Source organism: Leopardus geoffroyi, chromosome D3, assembly GCF_018350155.1.
Source record: "Leopardus geoffroyi isolate Oge1 chromosome D3, O.geoffroyi_Oge1_pat1.0, whole genome shotgun sequence".
NCBI classification, from domain to species: domain Eukaryota; kingdom Metazoa; phylum Chordata; class Mammalia; order Carnivora; family Felidae; genus Leopardus; species Leopardus geoffroyi.
This window is the reverse complement of record NC_059339.1, coordinates 17,945,541-17,966,897: the sequence shown is the minus strand read 5'-3', so window position 1 is coordinate 17,966,897 and position 21,357 is coordinate 17,945,541. Positions and strand designations below refer to the sequence as shown.

Genomic DNA, 21,357 nt, shown 5'->3' with positions numbered 1-21,357 from the left:
TAGTGTAAGGTAGATAGAGAAGATGGCCTGGATTGTGGGAAGTCATAATAGAGTATACTTTTATACAGCACATTTAGGTAAAATGTAAATAGAGTTTAGATGGGGAGTTACAAAGGTAGATGAAAATATAATCTGTGGGTGTCACTAATGTTAATGATTTCTATACTACTGTGAATTATATTTTGGGTTAAATGTATATAAATTTAAAAATAAATATCTGGGGGCACCTGGATGGCTCAGTTGGTTAGGCGTCCGACTTCAGCTCAGGTCATGATCTCACAGTCTGTGAGTTCGAGCCCCATGTCAGGCTCTGTGCTGACAGCTCAGAGCCTGGAGCCTGCTTCGGATTCTGTGTCTCCCTCTCTCTCTGCCCCTCCCCTGCTTGTGCTCTGTCTCTGTGTCTCAAAAAATAAGTAAAAACATTAAAAAAATAAATAAGTAAAAATAAATATCCGTGTGGAATTATTAATTTTCAGTTTGTGAAAGTGAACACTAATACCACCATATTCCATGTTCCTTGAAGGCAGAGAACGTCTTACATTTTCTGTGCCTTCATTTCCCAGGATGTTGCCTGAGACACAGTAGGTGCTCAATAAATGTTAGTTGAATAATTGAGTTTCAGTTTTATGTGATACACTTGTGATAGAGATTTTCAGTCTTCCTTCCCATTTTACTAGAAGATGAAAGTAATGAAGGAGACGTTTTCTTTTGCTTTATTTAATGTTTATTTTTGAGAGAGAGAGTGAGCACAAGTGAGGAGGGACAAGGAGAGAGGGGGAAAGAGGATCTGAAGTGAGTTCTGCGCTGACAGCAGCATGCCTGACGTGGAGCCCCAACTCACGAACCCAAGATCATGACCTGAGCCAAAGTCAGACATTCAACCCATCAAGCCACCCGGGCATCCTGATGGGGATGTTTTCTATGGTGTAGAAGGATTGCTGATTGTAAACATTTGTTTATTAAATTATCTTATGATAATCTAACCCTATATTTTTTATTATAAATACTGTAAGCAGTACGTGGTGTATATGTACACATTTAATTATTGAAACGTGTTTTATTTGTTTTTTTATTTTTTTTATTTTTTAATGTTTTTTATTTATTTTTGAGACAGAGAGAGACAGAGCATGAACAGGGAAGGGTCAGAGAGAGAGGGAGACACAGAATCGGAAGCAGGCTCCAGGCTCTGAGCCATCAGCCCAGAGCCTGACACGGGGCTCGAACTCACGGACCGCGAGATCGTGACCTGGCTGAAGTCGGACGCTTAACCGACTGCGCCACCCAGGCGCCCCAAAACGTGTTTTATTTGTAAAGCACATTTTGGAGTTATTTATTTAAAGCATGAATTCTGATGAAAAAGAAGAGTTACATTACCTATGGGTACACCATTGCAAATTTACCCTAGTTCTTGAATAAGTTGAAAATATTGGTAGCATGGGGTTTTTAGGTCTTTGTTTTGTAGTTTGGTTAGCAACTTTGACTTTAGAAACAATTGAAGTAACATGAGAGTGGAAGTATGCTTTCATTTTGTGAGTTTTTGTCAAAATACATATGAGAAGAACCATTATTTGTATCAAGATGAAGATTTCAAGTTAAGGTAGCCATGGAAAAAACCGAGTTTGTCTTTCCTGTCGTTCTTTTCTTAAGTTTCTTAACCTTCAACACGTGGACTGACTGTCGAGTGCCCACGGTGGCCCCTGAGGGGCCTCCAGGCCAGCCCCAGAGAAATCACCTGATGCATCTGAGCTCATTTCAGTGGCTCCTGGAGCTCCAAGGTTTTAATACGTTTGGATTCATTTGACTTGAGAAATTGACAAGAAATGGCCAAATTAAAATCGGGCAAATTGTATACCATTCCAACTGTTGAATCATTTGGGGGTTCATTGGTGCAGTATTAAAATTTCAAAAACTATAGGTTTTGGTTTATATCATATTAGTGATGAGCGATCACAAAAAACATTGTAATTGTGATAAGAGATCATAAGAATTGTTTCGTAGGGACCCCTGGCTGGCTCAGTCAGTAGAGCATGGGACTCTTGTTCTCATGGTCATGAGTTCAAGCCCCACAGTGGTCATAGAACCTTAAAAGAAAAAAAAAAAAGAATTGTTTTGTAATTGTTTTTGTGTGTGGTATATGTGTGTATTTCTGGCAGTTTTTAGAGGTTACTAAATTATAAATGTAGTTTTTCTGCTTGTCTGTTTGCTATAAATGCAGTCTTTTAAGAGATTATTAGGGATGGGAAGCCCCTTGATCTTTCTGCTAGTTTCCTAATCACAGTGCTTTAAAGAGGATTCTTCATACTTTCTTTTAAGGCATATAAAATTTGTCTTTTAGTTATAGTCTAGTTTAACATAAAAAATGGACTGTGATTTTCTTTTCAAGTCTTCATACAGTTTGGAAGGAAGGTAGATTTTGGCGGGGAGGGGTTGTGTTAGTTTTGTTAACCAAGGCTACTAAAAGCTATGGAATATTCACTCCCAAAATACTTAGCTGAACTATTTCTTCCCCAAAGAGGGCCTTATTTGTTTTTCTCACTTCCCTGGAGGTTTTTTCATTTTGTTGGTGAAATGGGATGTATGATGTTTTTTCCTGAAGAATGGAGACCTTCGGAAGGTAGTGGGTGGTGGCAAAGTAGTTATTTGTAGTAACTATATTTTCCCCAGTGGATTTTCAGTCTTTAGTTTCTTGTATTGTGTTGTAGATACTGATATTCTGTGGGAGTCTTTGCCCCTGCTCCTTTTGAAGAGAGGTGTGCTGATAAGGAAGTAATTTGTAATTTTTTAAAGTTTATTTATTTTGACAGAGGGGGCAGGGGAAGGGCAGAGAGAGAAGGAGACAAGAGAATCCCAAGCAGGCTCCTCACTGTCAGCACCGAGACTGATGTGGGGCTCAAACCCACAAACCACAAGATCATGACTGGAGCCGAAATCAAAAGTCAGACGCTTAACCAACTGAGCCACCCAGGTACCACTGTAGTTTGTATTTTTTTTTACCAAAAAGGATCAGACAAAATGTTTTGCCCTGAGGTGTAGTAAGATTTTAAGAGGTATACTTTCCTATTTCTATAGGATGTCTGAACATTCTGGAGACAGGGAGATTTAGATTTAAGGAGTGTTAGTTGTTAGTTTAATTTTGAAATTGTGTGCTCAGTATGTTTACCTTCAAGCTCTGGGCATGTCTGTGGATGGAGTACCTTAATTTTAAACCCATGAATCCAGTTATCAGTCTGAAAAGGTACAATAAGTGATTGAAATTTTTTCTCTATTTTTTTTTTTTTTCTCTTTTCAAATACACTACTTGTAAAGAGAAGGCTCTTTGGAGTTACTAGTAAGAGGTGGTTCTTTGCCCTGGTTGTTGACTCCTTCTGTCCTTCTGTGTGCACTGCATCCCAGTATTTGCCATAGCAGCACATTAATGTCAGTGGGAATATTTGATTATGATGTGTCCTCCTCCAGCAGATTGTGAGCTGCGTGAGAGCTCGGGCCAGGCCTCCTTCCTTGCTCACCACCGCGTCTGCCATGTCTGTCATGATGCCAAGCACATGACCAAAGCTCAATAAATATTTGTGGAATAAATGAATGATGAATGAGTAGGACTAAAGACCTGCTCAGCATTCACAGTTGAGGGTACGCGTTGTACGTATACCCCTGTGAGTTGTAAAAACTAATTGAGTTCTCAGTGAATTGTGTGCCTTTTATTGGGGGCGTGTGGACTGGATCCCAGTGAAACAAGTGTTTCGTATTGACTTGTAGGCTTCAGGTTAAAATAGGACCATAGAATAATAACTTATTTTACTTGTCCATTTTATAGATGAAGAAACCAGCAACCGTAGGACCAGAAATGATTTAGTGGCTAAGTGACTGTGTCAGGATAAACTCGCATCTTGCATCTAAGCCACAGTTTTCCTACTTTACCTCACTGTTCCCTTGAAACATTCGTCAGGTGTGTATGTTTAGTCACAGCCCAGGGCGTAGGGCATTAAAAAGGGAAGACTGAAATTCTTCAGTGGGAGGTGATTACTTTGTTTTTGACATTGTTAGTTTCTCCTGTGAGTCTAGCCTTTTGAGGGTCTTCATAAAAATGCCTTTAAAAAACCCTCAAAAGATCTGGGAGTCCGGTAATTTCATTTCCTGGTACAAGTATATTGGCAAAGAATTATTAACATTTCATTCCAAGAGTAACACCATCTGACTAAGTGGTGGAAACAGACTTAGTTTGAACAGTCATACACAGTGTGCTTTTTAGCAGTTGTTAATAAGAGAAGTAGGTCATTGGTATAGAAAGAGTATTTGGAAACACATTCATCATTAATTTTTAAGTGGGATTGCTGGGTCAGTCACGTCTGTAAAAGTTCTGTAGTTGATACGAGGACTCTTGGGATTAATTTGGCTCTTTGATGAGAAGAGGCAGAGTTCAGCTTCTGAGACTAGTCTCTTGGGGTGCAGCCCCCGAGTCGGATCCACAGTGTTTTCTGGGCAGGTAGAGCCTCTGTGATGGAGATTTCTTACACAATTCTTTTTCAAAGCTCCGGGGATGGGTAGAGGTGGTTGTGTTTCTGAAGATTTGGCGATAAGCAGCAAATTGGAAGAATGTGAGGGATAGTAAACATGTCATGCTTGCATATTATTGTAGGAAAAATATGCTCTTATTCTGATAAGTCTGATAAGTGCAATAAAAAAATATATTTCTGTCATTGAAGAGTGAGAGATGACCTCTAAAACCTCACAATCTCATGTTTTAGTAACTGTAAAATTTCTGTCATGTATGTCATTATTGTTTTGTTTTTTTTTTAAGATTTTTTTTTTCTTAATGTTTTTATTTATTTTTGAGACAGAGAGAGACAGAGCATGAGCAGGGAAGGGGCAGAGAGAGAGGGAGACACAGAATCGGAAGCAGGCTCCAGGCTCCGAGCCATCAGCACAGAGCTCGATATGGGGCTCGAACTCACAGACTTGTGAGATCATGACCTGAGCCGAAGTCGGACGCTCAACCGACTGAGCCACCCAGGCGCCCCGATATTTTAAGCGAGTTATAGGCCCTGTTAGGGCATCTTTTAGTTGATAAAGGGTCTCTTTAATACAAATGTGAGAGAATTTGAAGATTTTCATATTTTTTGCATTTAGGATCTTTATATGTTGCTATTTTGCTGTTCATATGCTGATTTCTTTCTTTTTTTTATTTTTATTTTTTAATGTTTATTTACTTTTGAGAGAGACACAGAGTGTGAGTAGGGGAAGAGCAGAGAAAGAGGGAGACACAGAATCCGAAGCAGGCTCCAGGCTCCGAGCTGTCAGCACAGAGCCCCACGCGGGGCTTGAACTCATGAGCTGTGAGATCATGGCCTGAGCCGAAGTCAGATGCCCAACCAACTGAGCCACCCAGGAGCCCCCATATGCTGATTTCATTGCTTTTATTACATTTTGGCTTTAGGAGGTGTAGTTGACATAAAATCATAAGATATTTGAAATGTGTATTGTGGTGATTTGATTTATGTTCTGTAGCTCATTTCATATCTTGTCCGACTTCATTTTTAGCAGTCGTTTTCATAGTTTCCCGTTCTAGTCCAAATCATCAGTGAGCCTTTAAGTCACCATCCGTTGTCCTCAGCTTTTCTCTATAACAAGTTCTTAAATTGGTACAAAATTGCAAAATGTAAAAGTAAGAATTGTTTTCTTAGAAAGCTTTAAAAAATATAAACCGATTCATTATTCCTCACCTTTCAGAAATTGTCCTTGATATGTAGATTTCTGGCTTTTTATGCAAGTCCTTTCGTGCTGTTCTCTTGGACAATTGAGTACATGGTCCTCTGGCATTAAGCCTAAGGGTTTTCAGTCAGAAGTAAAGATTTGCCTCCTTTGGCATGCTTAATGTTCTCTTTGGTTTCTCTGTATTTGGATGTTTACAGCCAGTTTCTGTATTTTATAAAATGTGAGCAAAATGTAATTTCATATTTAAAAATTGCACAAACGGGCCTAGTGGAACCCTGAACTGCTGAGGCAACAGCCCAGTGAGAGCGCTGAGTGGCATTACAGGCTGACGTGGGAAAGCCAAATTGTATGTATGAGGGGGAGTTTATCATTGAAAAAGTATGAAAGTTCAGGGGACGGAAAGTTGAACTGCCCTGTACTTTGTGGTGCAAGGTCATTGTGTCTCTCCAGAAGTCTTTTATCTTTGGACAAGTCACATAATGTTTCCGCACTGAAAATGAAGGGCCTGGAATTGATGAGCTTTGGAACCTTTTCCACTCCGGGCTTCTGTGAGGACTGAGCCTGGATGCTTCTTGGTGGATCTTACTTGTGGGGTGTTTTTTGTTTGTTTGTTTTGGTTGTTGTTGTTGTTCCTGGAAACATTTAAAAACTAAAATGATAATGGGTTATTGAATCAAAACAAAGTGCCTTTATAATTGATGCCTGATTACTTGGCATTTTGCCTATGACCTGGATGGATAACGATGATGGGATAGAACTATTTGAGAGGCTGTAATGAGGATGAATTTTCCTGCTTTGCTCTTACTGTTCTCCATGTCATGACAGATTGAACCAACATCAAGGCTGTTCCATGCTTGCAGTCAGTTGTCATAAATGGTCAGCAGTTTTTCTAGAAAAAAACCATTCTTTTCCAGCACCTCATTGTCATTAGTGGAGCCCAGATCTCTTTTAGCCATAGCTGCTGTGTGTGAGGTCTGTTGTGCTTTGTAAGAAATGTTGCATGTGGTCTTAGAATTTCTTCCTTGTTAAAACAGCTTCTATTAAAGGAGGCAAATTACATATATTTTTTTCTTGGAGCGTGTCACATATGAATCTGTTAATTAAGGGACTGGATGCAATGAAAATTATTTGTTGGATGAATTCGAATGTCACTGGTAGATTTTGTTTAAGAAAATTCAAAAGAGCTGAGCCATCTCCTATCCAGAATTGATGAATGTTGAATTTTTGTATTTAATCAGAGCACCTCCCATATTTGCTTTGGGTGTCTGCTCTCTTTAAATGTGTATTTTACGTAGGCTTACATATTCCATTTCCAGCTTCTTAAAAGCAATTTTAACTGTTGGTGTTGCCATTTAAATAGCTGGTTTTCAGACATTTGTTTCCTCATCCGCTGTCTCACTTGGCATTTTCTATTAAATAATACATACTATTTCTCCCCACATTAAAAAGTGCCTGCCATAAAAGCAACAACTTAGAGGGAACATGTTCTTTCCCTGTTGGGACATTCTGGAGTCTTCTTGTGGTTGCTGCTGGCTAGGGAACATTTTGTGAGCCCTTGAGTAATTGATGCTCTGGAACAGTCTCAGCAAATGTGCTGGGCAGGATTTTGCTACTAGTAGGGGTTTTCCTGTATGTGTTCCTAGCAGGATGTGTTTCCTTTTATATGAACCGTAGAAATACATCTGCTGGAATCTTTAAACAGATAACTTCTCAATAAACAGGAAAATGTCAAAATTGTGGTCATTTTTTTATGAGATTGATGGAAGTAGACAGAATAGAGAAAATGTAGTAACATTTACTCAGGTGTTTTGAGTGTATTTTATTTGGTACCATTACAGTATAAACACCCTGTCTTGTCTACATTTTTTCCTCCTCACATCCAACACATTTCTTGTATGACCTATGAAATAAATTTTCTATGTATAACCTGGCAGCACCATAAGACTTCTTACACTCTCCTCGAGGTTGGGGATTACCAACTGACCGTAAGATGGAAGTTTTATTCTGAGAGTGATTTTTAGCAAACTTTCCTCTGACAACTTATCTGGGGTGCCTGGCTGGCTCATTTGGTAGAGCATGTGACTCTTGATCTTGGAATTGTGAGTTCACACCCCACATTGGGTATAGAGATTACGTAAAAATAAAATCTTTAAAAAATAAAAAAGTCCTTAACCCATAGAGATAGACCTTATTTTTAACAGCTTGTTCTTGGTTAAGATGATCACCCAACATGTGAAGAAAATTTTAATTGTTTTTTTGTTTCCGTAGATGAACTGTTAGGTATTGTGAATGTCAGTAGTCCGCTTTTAGATTTTTATTTGAAGCGAAAACAGAAGTATATTATCTACTGTTTAGAAATCTTTGTGGAAATATAAATTTGTGCAGCCATTATGGAAAGAAAATGGAATGTAAATCTGTGCATCCATTATGGAGGTTCCTCAAAAAATTAAAAGTAGAATTACCTTATGGCCTGGCAATTCCACTCCTGGGTATTTATCCAAAGGAAATGAAATCTTTATCTTGAAAAGGTATATATGCACTCCCATGTTCACTGTAGCATTATTTACAATAGCCAAGATTTGGAAACAATCTAAGTGTGCAATCAACAGATGAATCGATAAAGAAAATGTGGTACGTGTGTATGTATTGCATATGTATAGATATAAATGTATATGTATGTATATAGAATATATATGTTAGAATATTATTCAGCCATGAAAAAGGAAATTATACCATCTGTGGCAACATGGATGGATCTAGAGGGCATTATGCTAAGTGAAATAAGTCAGACAAAGACAAGTACTGCATGATATCACTTACATTTTTTAAAAAAGCCAAAGCAGAACTCATAGAAACAGAACAGTGATTGGCAGAAGTGGGGGGAGTGAAGTGGATGAAATGTGTGAAGGCGATCAAAAGGTACAGACTTTGAATGTTCAGATACATAAGCCTTGGGGCTGTAATTTACAGCATGGCGACCACAAAAAAGGTAAAGAACTTTAAAAAAATAAATTTATTATGATAGTCTCTGGACAGTCAAGACCTAACTCTTAATCCTTTTTTCTGGCGTTCAGTATTACCTGGGGATTTGGGCAGAGGAGCTGACTGCCCATGTTTCTAAAGTAGTTTCAGCTAAACCCCAGAGAGGACATTTCATAGTTGAGCCTATGCTCTCAACCTGTTCTCACATTGTCTTTCAAGGACCTCAGTTTTTTTTTATAATGAAAACCATCTTAGGATAGTCCCAGTCTTATTAGAAATATGGGTAGAATGATAAACTTTCATATTATAAAGCCTTAGATAAGGTTTGTAATTTTACACTTGGTGGAAATTAAAAACCACGTTGCTTTTTCTCACATCTAAAGTCAATTTATTTTGAAATTTGTGAACAATTCTTTGACTTGCTTAATGAATGACTTATTGCTACATCTTCTCCACTGCTGTGACAGTCCTAAAATTGCAAAGAAAGAGCCCTATGCATTTTTAAGAATTTGTACTCGAGAGACCTAATGAACAGGTGACTTCTCCAGGGGCCAACTCTGACAAGACATTTAAAATTATACCTAGTATTTCTTTAGACTTTGTGTCTGTTGTATTCAGGATTTTTCATTTACTCTTTTTACTATAATTGAGCATTAGATTTCTTTATAAAGTATCTTAGTATTGGGGGACACTTCAGTTCTATAATTTGGGACAAGATTATTTAATAAAAGAACTAAGATTGGATGATACATTTCAATTTGGAAATTTATGGCTGAGCACGTAAAAAAAAAACAAGAACAGTCAAACACTAATGCCATTTCATAATGCAAGCAGCTTCTCTTGAGAGGAGGGTTTTTCTGTTTGAGATAGATCATATTTTTTCCTTTAAGGGGAAAATTGAAGTGTAGTAAATACCATGCTGAGGTAGGAGAACATAAATTTTGTGAAGGGTCCTTGATAACTGATGCTAGTTCTCTTATGTGAAAATTATACTCTTGGCCCATAATCAGTAGGGAATTGATTTGGATCTTTTCTCTTCAGGTAGAGAAACCTATTAGGGAGCTCTTAAATAATAATTGCTGACATTCATTGGATAGTGCTTACTATGCTTCAGATTCTGTACTAGGTACTTTGCAGACATTTTAAAAAACCGGTTTGTTGAAATATACTGTTGACCCTTGAACAACATGGAGGTTAGGGAAAACTGACCCCCTGTGCAGTCAAAACTCACAGTAACTTTCGGGGCATCCAGGTGGCTCAGTCTGTTAAGCGTCCGACTCTTGATTTCAGCTCAGGTCATGATCTCACAGTTCGTGAGATCGAGCCCCGCATCGGGCTCTGTGAGCCTGCTTGGGATTCTCTCTTTCCCTTTCCCTCTACCCCTCCCCCACTCATATCTTCTCTCCCCCCCGCAAATAAATAAACTTAAAAATCTGTACATGACTTTTGACTCCCCCAAAACTTTACTACTAACAGCCTACTGTTGACTGAGAGCTGTACCGATAACATATACAGTGGATTAGCACATATTTTGTATTACATGTATTATATACTGTATTCTTATAATAGAGTAAGCTAGAGAAAAGAAAGTGTTAAGAAAAATTTAAGGAAGAGAAAATACATTTACGGTCCGGTACAGTGTTTATTGAAAAACATCTGCAAGTGGACCTGTGCAGTTTGAATCCATGTTGTTCAGGGGTCACCTGTAATTCACATACCATACAGTTCACCCATTTAGAGCATACAGCTCAATGGTTTTTAGTAAACATATTTACAAATATGTGCAACTATCACCACAGTCAATTTTAGAACATTTTCATCGCCTCAGAATGAAACCCTATACTTGTTAACTGTAACCTTTTATTCTCCTGTTGTCAGCCCCCCCCCCCCCATTCCCCAGCAACCACTGATTTACTTTCTATAGCTGTAAATTTGCCTATTCTGGACTTTCATGTGAATGGAATCATAATATGTAGACTTTTATGATTGGCCTTTTTTACTCAGCATAATATTTTCAAGGTTCATCCAAGTTGTAGCATGTATTACTACTTCATTCCTTTTTATTGCCAAATAATATTTCATTGTATGAGTATATCACATTTTGTTTTCCCATTCGTCTGATGGATATGCAACCAGTGGGTGGTTTCCACCCTTTGGCTGTTGTGAAATAAGCTGCTAAGAACATTCATGTACAAATATTTGTTTGAATACTTCTTTTTAATTCTTTGGGGTGTATTTCTAGGAGTGGATTTCTGGGTCATATGGTCACTGTTTAATCATTTCAAGAACTGCCAGACTGCTTTCCAGAACAACAGCACCATCTTATATTCCCGCTAGCAGTGTATGAGTGTTCTGACTTCTCTGCATACTTGTCAACATCAACACTTCATCCTTGTCAAGTTATTCTCTGACTTTTTGATTCTAGCCATCTTAGTGGGCACGAAGTGGTATTTCTTTGTGGTTTTGATATACGTTTCCCCAGTGACTAATGATGTCCAGCATCTTTTCATGTGCTTATTGGACATTTGTGTACCTTCTTTGGAAAAATATCTATTCAAGTTATTTGCCCCCTTTTAAATTGGATTATGTGTCTTCCTGAATTGTAGGAATTCTTTATATATTCTAGATACAGAGGCCTTATCAGATACATGATTTGCAAAAATCTCCCATTCTGATGGGTTGTCTCTTTCCTTTCTTGATGGTATCTTTTGAAGCCAAAGGTTTTTAATTTTGATAAGATCCAGTTTATCTACTTTTTTAATTTTTTTTTTTTTTGACGTTTATTTATCCTTGAGACAGAGAGAGACAGAGCATGAACGGGGGAGGGGCAGAGAGAGAGGGAGACACAGAATCGGAAACAGGCTCCAGGCTCTGAGCCATCAGTCCAGAGCCCGACGCGGGGCTCGAACTCACGGACTGTGAGACTGTGACCTGAGCCGAAGTCGGAGACTCAACCAACTGAGCCACCCAGGCGCCCCTATCTACTTTTTATTTTGTTGCTTGTACTTTTGGTGGTGTCATGTCTAAGAATCCCTTGTCAGATCCAAGGTCATGAAGATTTACTTCTTTGTTTCTTTCTAAGAGTTTCATAGTTTTAATTCTCTTATGGGTTATATCTTTACCCATTTTGAGTTAGTTATTTTATATAGTTGGGTTAGGGTCAGGCTTCTTTTGTATGTGGCTATCCAGTGGTCCCAGCACCTTTTGTTAAAAAGGCAATTTTTCCCCCATTGAATGGTTTTGGCACTCTCGTTGAAAATCATTTGACCTGGGGTGCCTGGGTGGCTCAGTCGGTTGAGCGTCCGACTTCGGCTCAGGTCACGATCTCACAGTCCGTGAGTTCGAGCCCCGCGTCGGGCTCTGGACTGATGGCTCAGAGCCTGGAGCCTACTTCCGATTCTGTGTCTCCCTCTCTCTCTGCCCCTCCCCCGTTCATGCTCTGTCTCTCTCTGTCTCAAAAATAAATAAATGTTAAAAAAAAAAAAAAAAAGAAAATCATTTGACCAAAGATGTATGAATTTATTTCTAGACTTTGAATTTTGTTCCATTGATCTGTATGGTCATCCTTGTCTTGATTTTCATTGCTTTGTAGTAAGTTTTGCAATAAAAAAATATCGATCTTCCTAATTTCGTTCTTCTTTTTCAAGGTGGTTTTGTTTTTGGGGGGTTTCCTTTGCAGTTCCATATGAATTTTGGAATCTGTTTATTAATTTCTATGAAGTCAGCTAAGATTCTGAAAGGGATTGCTGTAAACTTGTAGATCAGTTTGGGGAGTATTGCTGTCTTTTTTTTTTTTTTTTTTTTTTTTTAAAGGACGCTCCATATCCACTCTGGGGCTTGAAATAATGACCCTGAGATCCAGTGTCACATGCTCTACCAGTTGAGCCAGCCAGGTGCCCCGGAATATTGCTATCTTAATGTTAAGCCTTCTGATCCATCAACACTGGATATCTTTCCATTTAATTGTGGTCTTCTTTAATTTCTTTCAGCAGTGTCTTCTTGTAGTTTTCAGTGTACAAGTCTTTCTTTCACCTTCTTGGTTGGGTTTATTCCCAAGTTTTGTATTCTTTCTGATACTACTGTGAATGGAATTGTGTTCTTAATTTCATTTTCAGATGGTTTATCAAGAGTTATATAGGGGCGCCTGGGTGGCTCAGTCGGTTAAGCGGCCAACTTCGGCTCAAGTCATGATCTCGTGGTCCGTGAGTTCGAGCCCTGCGTCGGGCTCTGTGCTGACAGCTCAGAGCCTGGAGCCTGTTTCAGATTCTGTGTCTCCCTCTGACCCTCCCCTGTTCATGCTCTGTCTGTCTCTGTCTCAAAAATAAATAAACGTTAAAAAAAAATTAAAAAAAAAAAGAGTTATATAGAAATACAATTGATTTTTGTGTATTGATCTCTTATCCTGCAACCTTGCTGAACTTACTAATTCTCATAGTTTTTTAGTGGATTTCTTAGGGTTGTAAGATCATGTCATCTATGTTCAGAGATAGTTTGACTTCTTCCTTTTCAGTTTGAATGCCTTTTCTTTCTTTTTCTTGTCTAATTGCCCTGGCTAGAACCAGTAGCACATTGCTGAATAAAAATGGCAAGAGCAGACATCCTTATCTGCTTCTCGATCTTGGAGATCAAGAGAGAAAGCCTCTTTCATCATTGAGGATTGTGCTAGCTGTGGGGTTTCTGTTTTGTTTTAATCAGTTTGAGGAAGTTTCCTTGTATTCCTAGTTTCTTGAGTGTTTTTATCATGAAAGTGTTGGATTTTGTCAAGTACTTTATCTGCGTGAGATGATTGTACAAGTTTTGTTTTTATTCGATTGATATATGTTACCCTAATTGATTTTCAGATGTTGACCTGACTTTGCACGCCTGGGACAAGTCCCACTTGGTCATGGTGTATAATCCTTTTTATAGGTTGCTAGATTTGGTCTGCTAGTATTTTGGTGAGGATTTTTGTGTCTCTATTCATAAGACATATTGGTGTAGTTTTCTTGTGATGTCTTTGATTTTGGTATTAGAGTAATACCGGCCTCTTAAAATTAGTTTGGAAGTGTTTCCTCCTCTTCTGTTATTTGGAAGAATTTGTGAAGAATTGGTGTTAATTCTTTAGATGTTTGATAGGCTTTGGCGGTGAAACCATCTATCTGGACCTGGGTTCGTCAGATGTTGTTTTTAACTCTTACAAGTACCAATTCCTTCGTTGTATAGAAGAGGAAGCTGAAGCTCAGAAAGGCAAATTAAGTAATTTGCTAGTAAGTGGGAAAACTGGGATCTTAATCCAAATTACTTTATGTCAAGTTCTAGGATGATAACAATAGCTGACATTTATTGCGTAATTAGTTAGGTGTGTCTAACCATACGAGGTGCTTTAACGTGTTAATCTTCTGCTACAATCCCAACACTAAGTGCTCATTTAGTAATAACTTCAGTCTTATGTATCTCATACCCATTTTCACATAGAGAGTCTGACACCTAAGGAGATTCAGTGACTTGCCCTACTGAACCTGGGCCAGAAAGTAAATGGTACAGCTGTGCTTCTCACTCACAAGGCTGTCTGACTCTGGGGCCTGCCGTCGTAATTGCTTTCCTCTGTTGTGTGCAGCACAAGCAGCTGTGCCACATGTGGACAGCTGAGCCCAGATCAGGTCCGACCTTGGATGTGAATGGGTGCACACTACCCTTCAAGTTCCGCTTGAACATGCGGGGCTCAGTCAGCACTGTGCCGTGAAGCGCGGTCTTTTCTCACTGCTCTGCTATGTAGCCAGCGCTCTGCTCCGTTCTGACTTCACGTGGTTAGGATGAAAATAAGTTGTCACTCCGTGTAATACAGAAATGACTTTTAAGGGTATTTTAGTATGTCAGTCACCCAGCAGAGTCGCATAATATTTTTCAACGAGGACATCCAAAGCACTTTACGTGCTTATATAATATTCATATTGTTAATGAGATTAGATGGTATCTAGCCTATTTGAGTAAAGACGAAAAACGGGTCTCTCTTTTTTAAGTTAAAGGCCTTGAGGAAGGCCTCAAACGTCCATTCACATTTCAAAGGAGGCACAAAAAGCTGACCTGATGCCTTGTGTGGGTGGCGGGGCTGGTTGAGTGGTGGAACTCACGGAGGGAGGTTAGATTTGATCTCCTGCAGAGCAGAGTGGGTGGCGTCTGGGCCTGGGAGTCCCCGGAACAAGGGCTGGAGGCTCCACTCCACAGAACCAGGTTGTCGGTCGTACCGCTCACACCTGTGCTCACACCTGTGCTGGGCGTTGTCGTGTCCAGGGCCCGCAGCCTGGCTTCTGCCGAGGCTGGTGTGGGGCAGTCCCCTGGTAGTGCAGCGCTGGAGGAGGGTGTCTAGCTGCTCTTAATTTTAGACTTTCAGTCAACTTTTTCCGCAGCCGTATCCCACATCCCTATCTTTAGAGGCGTACAAGTTTTCTTCTGAGTGCTCTGCGTTTTCACAATGGGCCTTGGTGGGCATCGTTTTGGTGAGATTCTCCCCCTGAGGCACTCAGCTGAGTAGAGAACATTCATGCTTAAGTCCGTTACACATGCATGATAGCTTTCTGTCTTCCTAGATTTCATTGTCACATTTTTTTTTTTTTCTTTTTTTTTTTAGGGGCTCCTGGGTGGCTCAGTGGGTTAAGTGTCTGACTGCTGATTTCAGCTCAGGTCATGGTCTCATGGTTCATGGGACTGAGCCCTGTGTCAGGCTCTGTGCTGACATCGTAGAGCCTGCTTGGGATTCTCTCTTTCCCTCTCTCTCTCTGCTCCTCCCCCTATACACATGCTCTCTCTCTCAAAATAAATGAACTTCAAAAAAATAATTTTTAACGTTTATTTTTCTGGCAGAAAGAGAGCACAAGCAGGGGAGGGGCAGAGAGAGAAGGAGACAGAATATGAAGCAGGCTCCAGGCTCCGAGCTGTCAGCACAGAGCCCGACGCGAAGCTCGAACTTACAGATCACAAGATCATGACCTGAGCCGAAGTCGGACGCTTAACCGACTGAGCCCCCCAGGCGCCCTAAGATTTATTTTTTTTAAGTAATCTCTATACCCACCACGGGGCTCAAATTTTCACAACCCTGAGATCAAGAGTCTCACGCTCCACCGAATGAGCCAGCCAGGTGCCTCCACGTTTGCTTTTTTGTAGGCTTTCCAGTGTCCTTTTTCTTGCCTTTGGTGTTTACACCTACTTTTATTCCTTTACAGCATTTTATTAGGATTTCAGGAAGGAGTGGAGATAAACGCAGTTTGTATTTCTTTTGTAAATTACCTCTTCACGTCCTTTGTAAATTTTCTGTTGGGGTTTTCATGTTCTGAATTTGTAAAAACTTTATATGTATATGAACGATATCTCTTTGACATATGGTAACGGTACAGTCCTTTCTTTTCTGTAAACTTACTTTTGAAACACTTGCTGGAAGATAGTGGGGAAGATTCCAGCTTTTGCTAACTTATACAGATGGTTGTATAGGGAAGTGGATCCTGAGACCAGCTGGCTGTACCTTGACTTTTGTATGGATGTGATTTTCTTGTGGTTTTCACCACCTCATAGAAGCTGTCTTATCTATTCATGCTTGAGAACTACTCATACTGTTTCACAAATGACAGACTCTGGCCAAGTGGAAGCGAATAAGTTGCCATCTCCTCTACCAAATACTCTAAATATATGGTCTTGGTCGTCAGCTGGAAAGGTCTGGCAACAGCTGGGCTGAGGAACACGGGTGCTCAGCTGCCTGCCAAGCGTTTGTTGCCTCAGCCCAGCCACATGCCCTAGGCTTGGAAAGAGTCCACTTTTGCACATGCCTTGGAAGGGTAGAAGGAGTCTCTGGCAAATATAAATGATCTCCCTCTGCATTTAGCAGTGGGCCCAGAGCCATGAGGAAGGGAGTCGTCAGAGGGAAGGAATTAGCAACAGCCCACCATGTGTCCCGTTTGGCACGAGTGGACAGGTGTTAACCTTCCTCTGTGCACAGCAGTCAGGAGTACTGGTTTTCAGCTGACTTGTCAGGTTTGACCATGTTCCATTTCCTCTTATGTTTTCTCCAGGCTCCTTCTATCCTAGCCAATAGGAACAGAATGTCTTGCATTAGCAAGACAGGAAAATTATATTGGGTGCAGTCTAGGAAACTTTGATCAGGTGAGGCCTGGTGATAAAGCAGCTTTCAGTGCACATGTCTCTGGGACACCTGATGGAATTTGGAGTCCGAAGTGACCCTTGAGGAAGCCCAGAAACACCAGCTCAGTGTCACTTCCCCTTTCCCACATTCCCTGGTTACTTGGGAAATGGCTGTGGTGAAATGGCTATGGTGAAATGACGTGAAAACCCAACCTGGTTTCGTTTCCCCTCCCTGAATTATTCTTTTCCTCTGACTCCTACTGCCATGATCGTCTCAGATCTTTCTCAGGCCTGGTTTACTGCCTGTAGCTTCTCCTCGTCTGATATGCTACTGCCATCCTAAATAGCACTTTCATTACCCTACTTTATATCTAAATCTTTGCTTCTCTTTTCTAAGACCTGGCTTTTGACCTGTCTGCTGTGTTAGTCACAGTCCTGTTGGCACTTGGCACCAGGAGTTCTGTTGTAAGTTGCTCTGATTATTATTCCTACATTGGAAGGCTCTTGAAGACGAGGATGGTTGCTTACGTCTCTTGAATTTGCCACCACACATAGCTGGTCCTGTGGAAACACTCGTAAGCAGGCACGGTTCTCAGCGGAGTGCTGATGTCTGGGGAAAATGCTCAAAATCTGAAAAATTACCTTGGCAGACTGAGGAAAAAGCCACAGCGTCATAGCTTTTGGAGGTTTTTCTTTAGCTTCAAATTCACCACGTAACTTCACTCTGGAGTTTCCTTTTCTATAAATGGGGAGGGTTGGAGTGAATTATCTTTCAATTCCCACCCAACCCTGAAAGGCTAATTTTCCTTCGTTCTTTGCCTTGATCTTTGTCCTGAAATTAAAACTGATGAGCTGTTTCTGGATCTTGAATTAGGAATTTTTCATTTCTTTGTAGTTCTTTCCCTGACGCATTTTGCAGTTTTCTCTGGGCATGTGCTGCTGAAGGAAATTCGTATTTGCCATTTGGCTACTTTTTAGGAGAGCAGACAAAATGCCGTATCATTCTGATTTCTTTCTTCCTTTCTTTCGTTCGCTTTTTTTTTTTCTCGGAGTTTCTCATTTGTAAAAATAAAGCTTTCAGGTAGGTGCATGATTTTAACATAATTTTTGCTCTTCTACAGACACAATGAGGCGAGTGGTACGACAGAGCAAGTTTCGGCATGTATTTGGACAAGCGGTGAAAAATGACCAGTGTTACGATGACATCCGGGTTTCTCGAGTGACCTGGGATAGTTCCTTTTGCGCTGTCAATCCCCGATTTGTTGCCATAATCATAGAAGCGAGTGGGGGCGGGGCGTTCCTTGTGCTCCCTCTGCACAAGGTAAGTAATCTGACTTTCCATTCTCTGAGACACCCTCTGGTAATCTCGATTTATTCTGTCATAGATTGACTTTGGGGATTGATAGTTCACTAAGACTTGTGTGCTTGCGGAGACCATTAGGCTCCGATGTAATTGACACTCAGTTCCACACACTTTACTGATCCCATCAGTTTTTTCTAACAGAGAATCATTAAACAGAATGGTGAACTCTGTTCTGGGTGTGGCTGCTGTGGATAAGAGATTATAATGATGCTGTGAGCATGGGCAGGCACAGGCATCTTATGATTTTGTTAATAATCCTCTTCTCACGGGAGTTTTTCTCAAAAGTGCAGTTTTTAAGAGGAGCAGAAATTTGTAAGTTAATCCTCCTCCTCCTCCTCCTCCTCCTCCTCCTCCTCCTCCTCCTCCTCCTCCTCCTCCTCCGGTGTAGTGAGTGATCAGTTTTGAGACTTTTTGGTGTTTTGAATGATAAGTGGAATGAGAGCTTAAGAAAATGTCCCCAAACAGTGCAGGTTTCAAGTCTGGACAAGACTGAGTTTTAGCATAGAATCTAAGCAGTGCAAATAAGTGGTAGAAATAAAGGGTCTTTACTGAAAGCTGTTACGTGTGACCTTCAACCTTACCCCACTTCCCGGTCTCCTGACTTTCTCCTTCCAGAGAGCCTTCTCCCATATGGGGAGGAGGGAGGAGATTTGGGAATTTCTGACTGTTCTTGAATATTATAGATGAAACCCAGTACTACTTTAACAGGAAATCACAGCATTGCAGATAAGGAGGGAGGGGGTGCTGAGAGAGAGAGAGCGCTTGCAAAGCGTCATTTTGTAGTTGGCTTCTAGGAGGAAAATAAGTTTGGTGAGTCCTGAGCTCTACTGATAAGGGCTCAGTACTGGTGAGGACGCAGGTGTTGGGTCACGTTACAGCTGTTTCCACTCTGCTGAGAACATTGGGTCCCCCTGACTCTCAGCCATGCATATTAGGGGTACATCTCATAATGGACCGTGTGATTCTGAAAGTGGTCACAGTAAAGTGAATTGCTGTCAAAGTATCGTTTCCCATTACATTTTGGTGTTTTTTCATTGGGAAAACTCTCACTGGGAAAATTTCCAATTCTCCTGTACTTTATTTTCTCTCAGATGCTCATGACTGACTCATTTTAACACCTGATTTTTACTTCAGTGGCCCGATTGATGCGATAGTCCACGATGGGACCGTCTCACTACAGAAATAGGGGAGGGATGCGTTTTGGAAACAAATTTGTTAAGTGTTTTCCAAATGTACCTTCCTTATTGGCAGAGCTGGTGATTATATTTTAAAGGAGAATCTTTTCATTAAGTTGAAATTTAATTTTCTACTTGAATACTTTTCTTTCTGTGGAGAAAATGGCCGTTTTGTGGCAAATAATACATTGCAGTATTACAACTGCTTACCCGATTCTAGAGTGGGAGTTTGAATTTACGGTCAGTCACGTGTGGCGGTTTGCCAGTGGCCAGATGAGAGGACACCTCAGCTTGTCAGCCGAGATCCAGCGGTACCAGACCACCGCCATCTGTTTGGGAGTTTGCGTTTTTATTCCCCCTTTTATAGACTGAGGGATACGTTTGGGTTGGTTTTTTTCCTTCAAAGAAATGGAAGAAGCTAATTGAGAAGCCCGAAATAACTTTTGAATGGCTAATCTTTGTCCGAGTTGGGACCGTTCTCTTCAAGTTCACCCACAAAAGGCTCTGTGAATCCATCTTTACTTGTACAAACCATGGGAAGCTTTGAGCTTCGTTAATACCACTTAAGGGAGACCTGCCTGTGGCTCCTAAGCTAACTAGATCTTAGGATTTGGTTTTCACTTGCATTGGTATTTTGTTCCTTTCCCAGTTTTGTAGGAATTAAGATAGAATAAGTTACCGTGTTTGGAAGAAGTGTTAGTTTTTGGAGGAGCCTCGAGGGTCTTTTTCCCAGACAAATACACGGTCTGGGTGGCTCTGCTCCTCAAAGATTAATTTGTTTTGGAGGAGGTGACAGCCTGGCCATTGGAAATGAGGTCAGTACTTGGGAGTTACTGACTTTTGTAATCGATGGGTTCACATGTACCATGTGGGATTTTTGTGTCCTAAAGTGTCTGTATTTAGCCCTTAGAGTCGCTGTGGCATAGAGGGAGAGTGCGGGTCTGGGACCTGGGGAGCCGGGTGGTTCAGTCTCGGCTCTACCGCAGACTTGTACTGGGACATGGATATGTCACTCTCCTTCCTGCAGTTTCAGTGTCTTGACAACTTTGAGATAGTTTTATAACGAGGTGCTGCTTTTGTTTAAAGCAAAGAAAAACCAAATTCTCACATATAATACGAAATGATACCCGAAATCAAGATTGCAGGCAGCGATGCTCTGGGTGTGTGCTGGGCTCCAGTGCGTGCTGATAGTCTGGAATCACTCTAAACGTGAACTGTAGGAGACGGGCATGGTTTTTAACGACCATCTCAAACACTTCTAGTAATGTCCATCCCTCCCCTTCTTTCTGGCTATAGACAGGCAGGTTGGTTTTGGTGATGCTTTGGGGCTTTCTGTGCATGTTAATATTGAATATGCACGTATCGACCTTCAGATGTATTGTGACTCTTTCAGGAAGGCTCCTGTTAAAAAACACGGCCTTCCATGAATTTCTCTTCAAAGCCGGTTAGTGTCAGCAGTAAATAGGGCTTATTATTGCTACTTCGTGAGGCTTGTGGTTAGATTCTGGGAAAATCCTGATCTCTGTCATGCGGGACTTAAAATGGAAAGAGTAGCGGAGACAAAGACAGTAAAACACATACATAGCAAGAGGCAAACTTAGGAATGAATGTATATTTATTTTAAGTGTATGGTTTCTGAGGTTTTTGTTAAGAAGGTTGTATTAGGGAGAGTGGGATCGTAGGAGGTCACTGCTAGAGGACTACAGAAAGTACTCAGCCCTGAGGTGGAGTGACTTCGATTAGCACGCATGGTTCAGGATCTCTTTTGTAATGTTCCTCTCAAGCTGTGGCATGCCGTGCTGTCATGACTTGCAAGGTGTGGCTTAATACATTTTCTTAGGATTTGGTCTTTCAGAGGATGAATAATAGCAGTCTTGCAGAACAGAAGTTGGCTTTGTGGTTTTGACTGTAGGGATGCCCCCCCCCCCCCCCCCCCCCCCCCCGCTTGGTTACACAAGCTGCCTTGTATCAAGAGCATACAGGTTTCAGCTCCCCGTGTGCTGTATCACGTGGGCATGA

General features: G+C 40.7%; 1 protein-coding gene across 3 annotated transcripts in view; it reads left to right on the top strand.

Annotated features, from left to right (window-relative positions):
- Positions 1 to 21,357, top strand: part of CORO1C (coronin 1C) — a 77,091-nt gene that overhangs the window by 10,485 nt on the left and 45,249 nt on the right. For 2 of the 3 annotated variants that reach the window (XM_045458252.1, XM_045458251.1), the window contains exon 2: positions 17,922 to 18,121. The exons of the other annotated variant lie outside the window; for it this stretch is intronic. In XM_045458252.1, coding sequence (XP_045314208.1) covers positions 17,927 to 18,121 — 195 coding nt within the window. In that variant the 5' untranslated portion in view covers positions 17,922 to 17,926. The remainder of the gene's footprint in view (positions 1 to 17,921; positions 18,122 to 21,357) is intronic. 3 annotated transcript variants of the gene reach the window in all.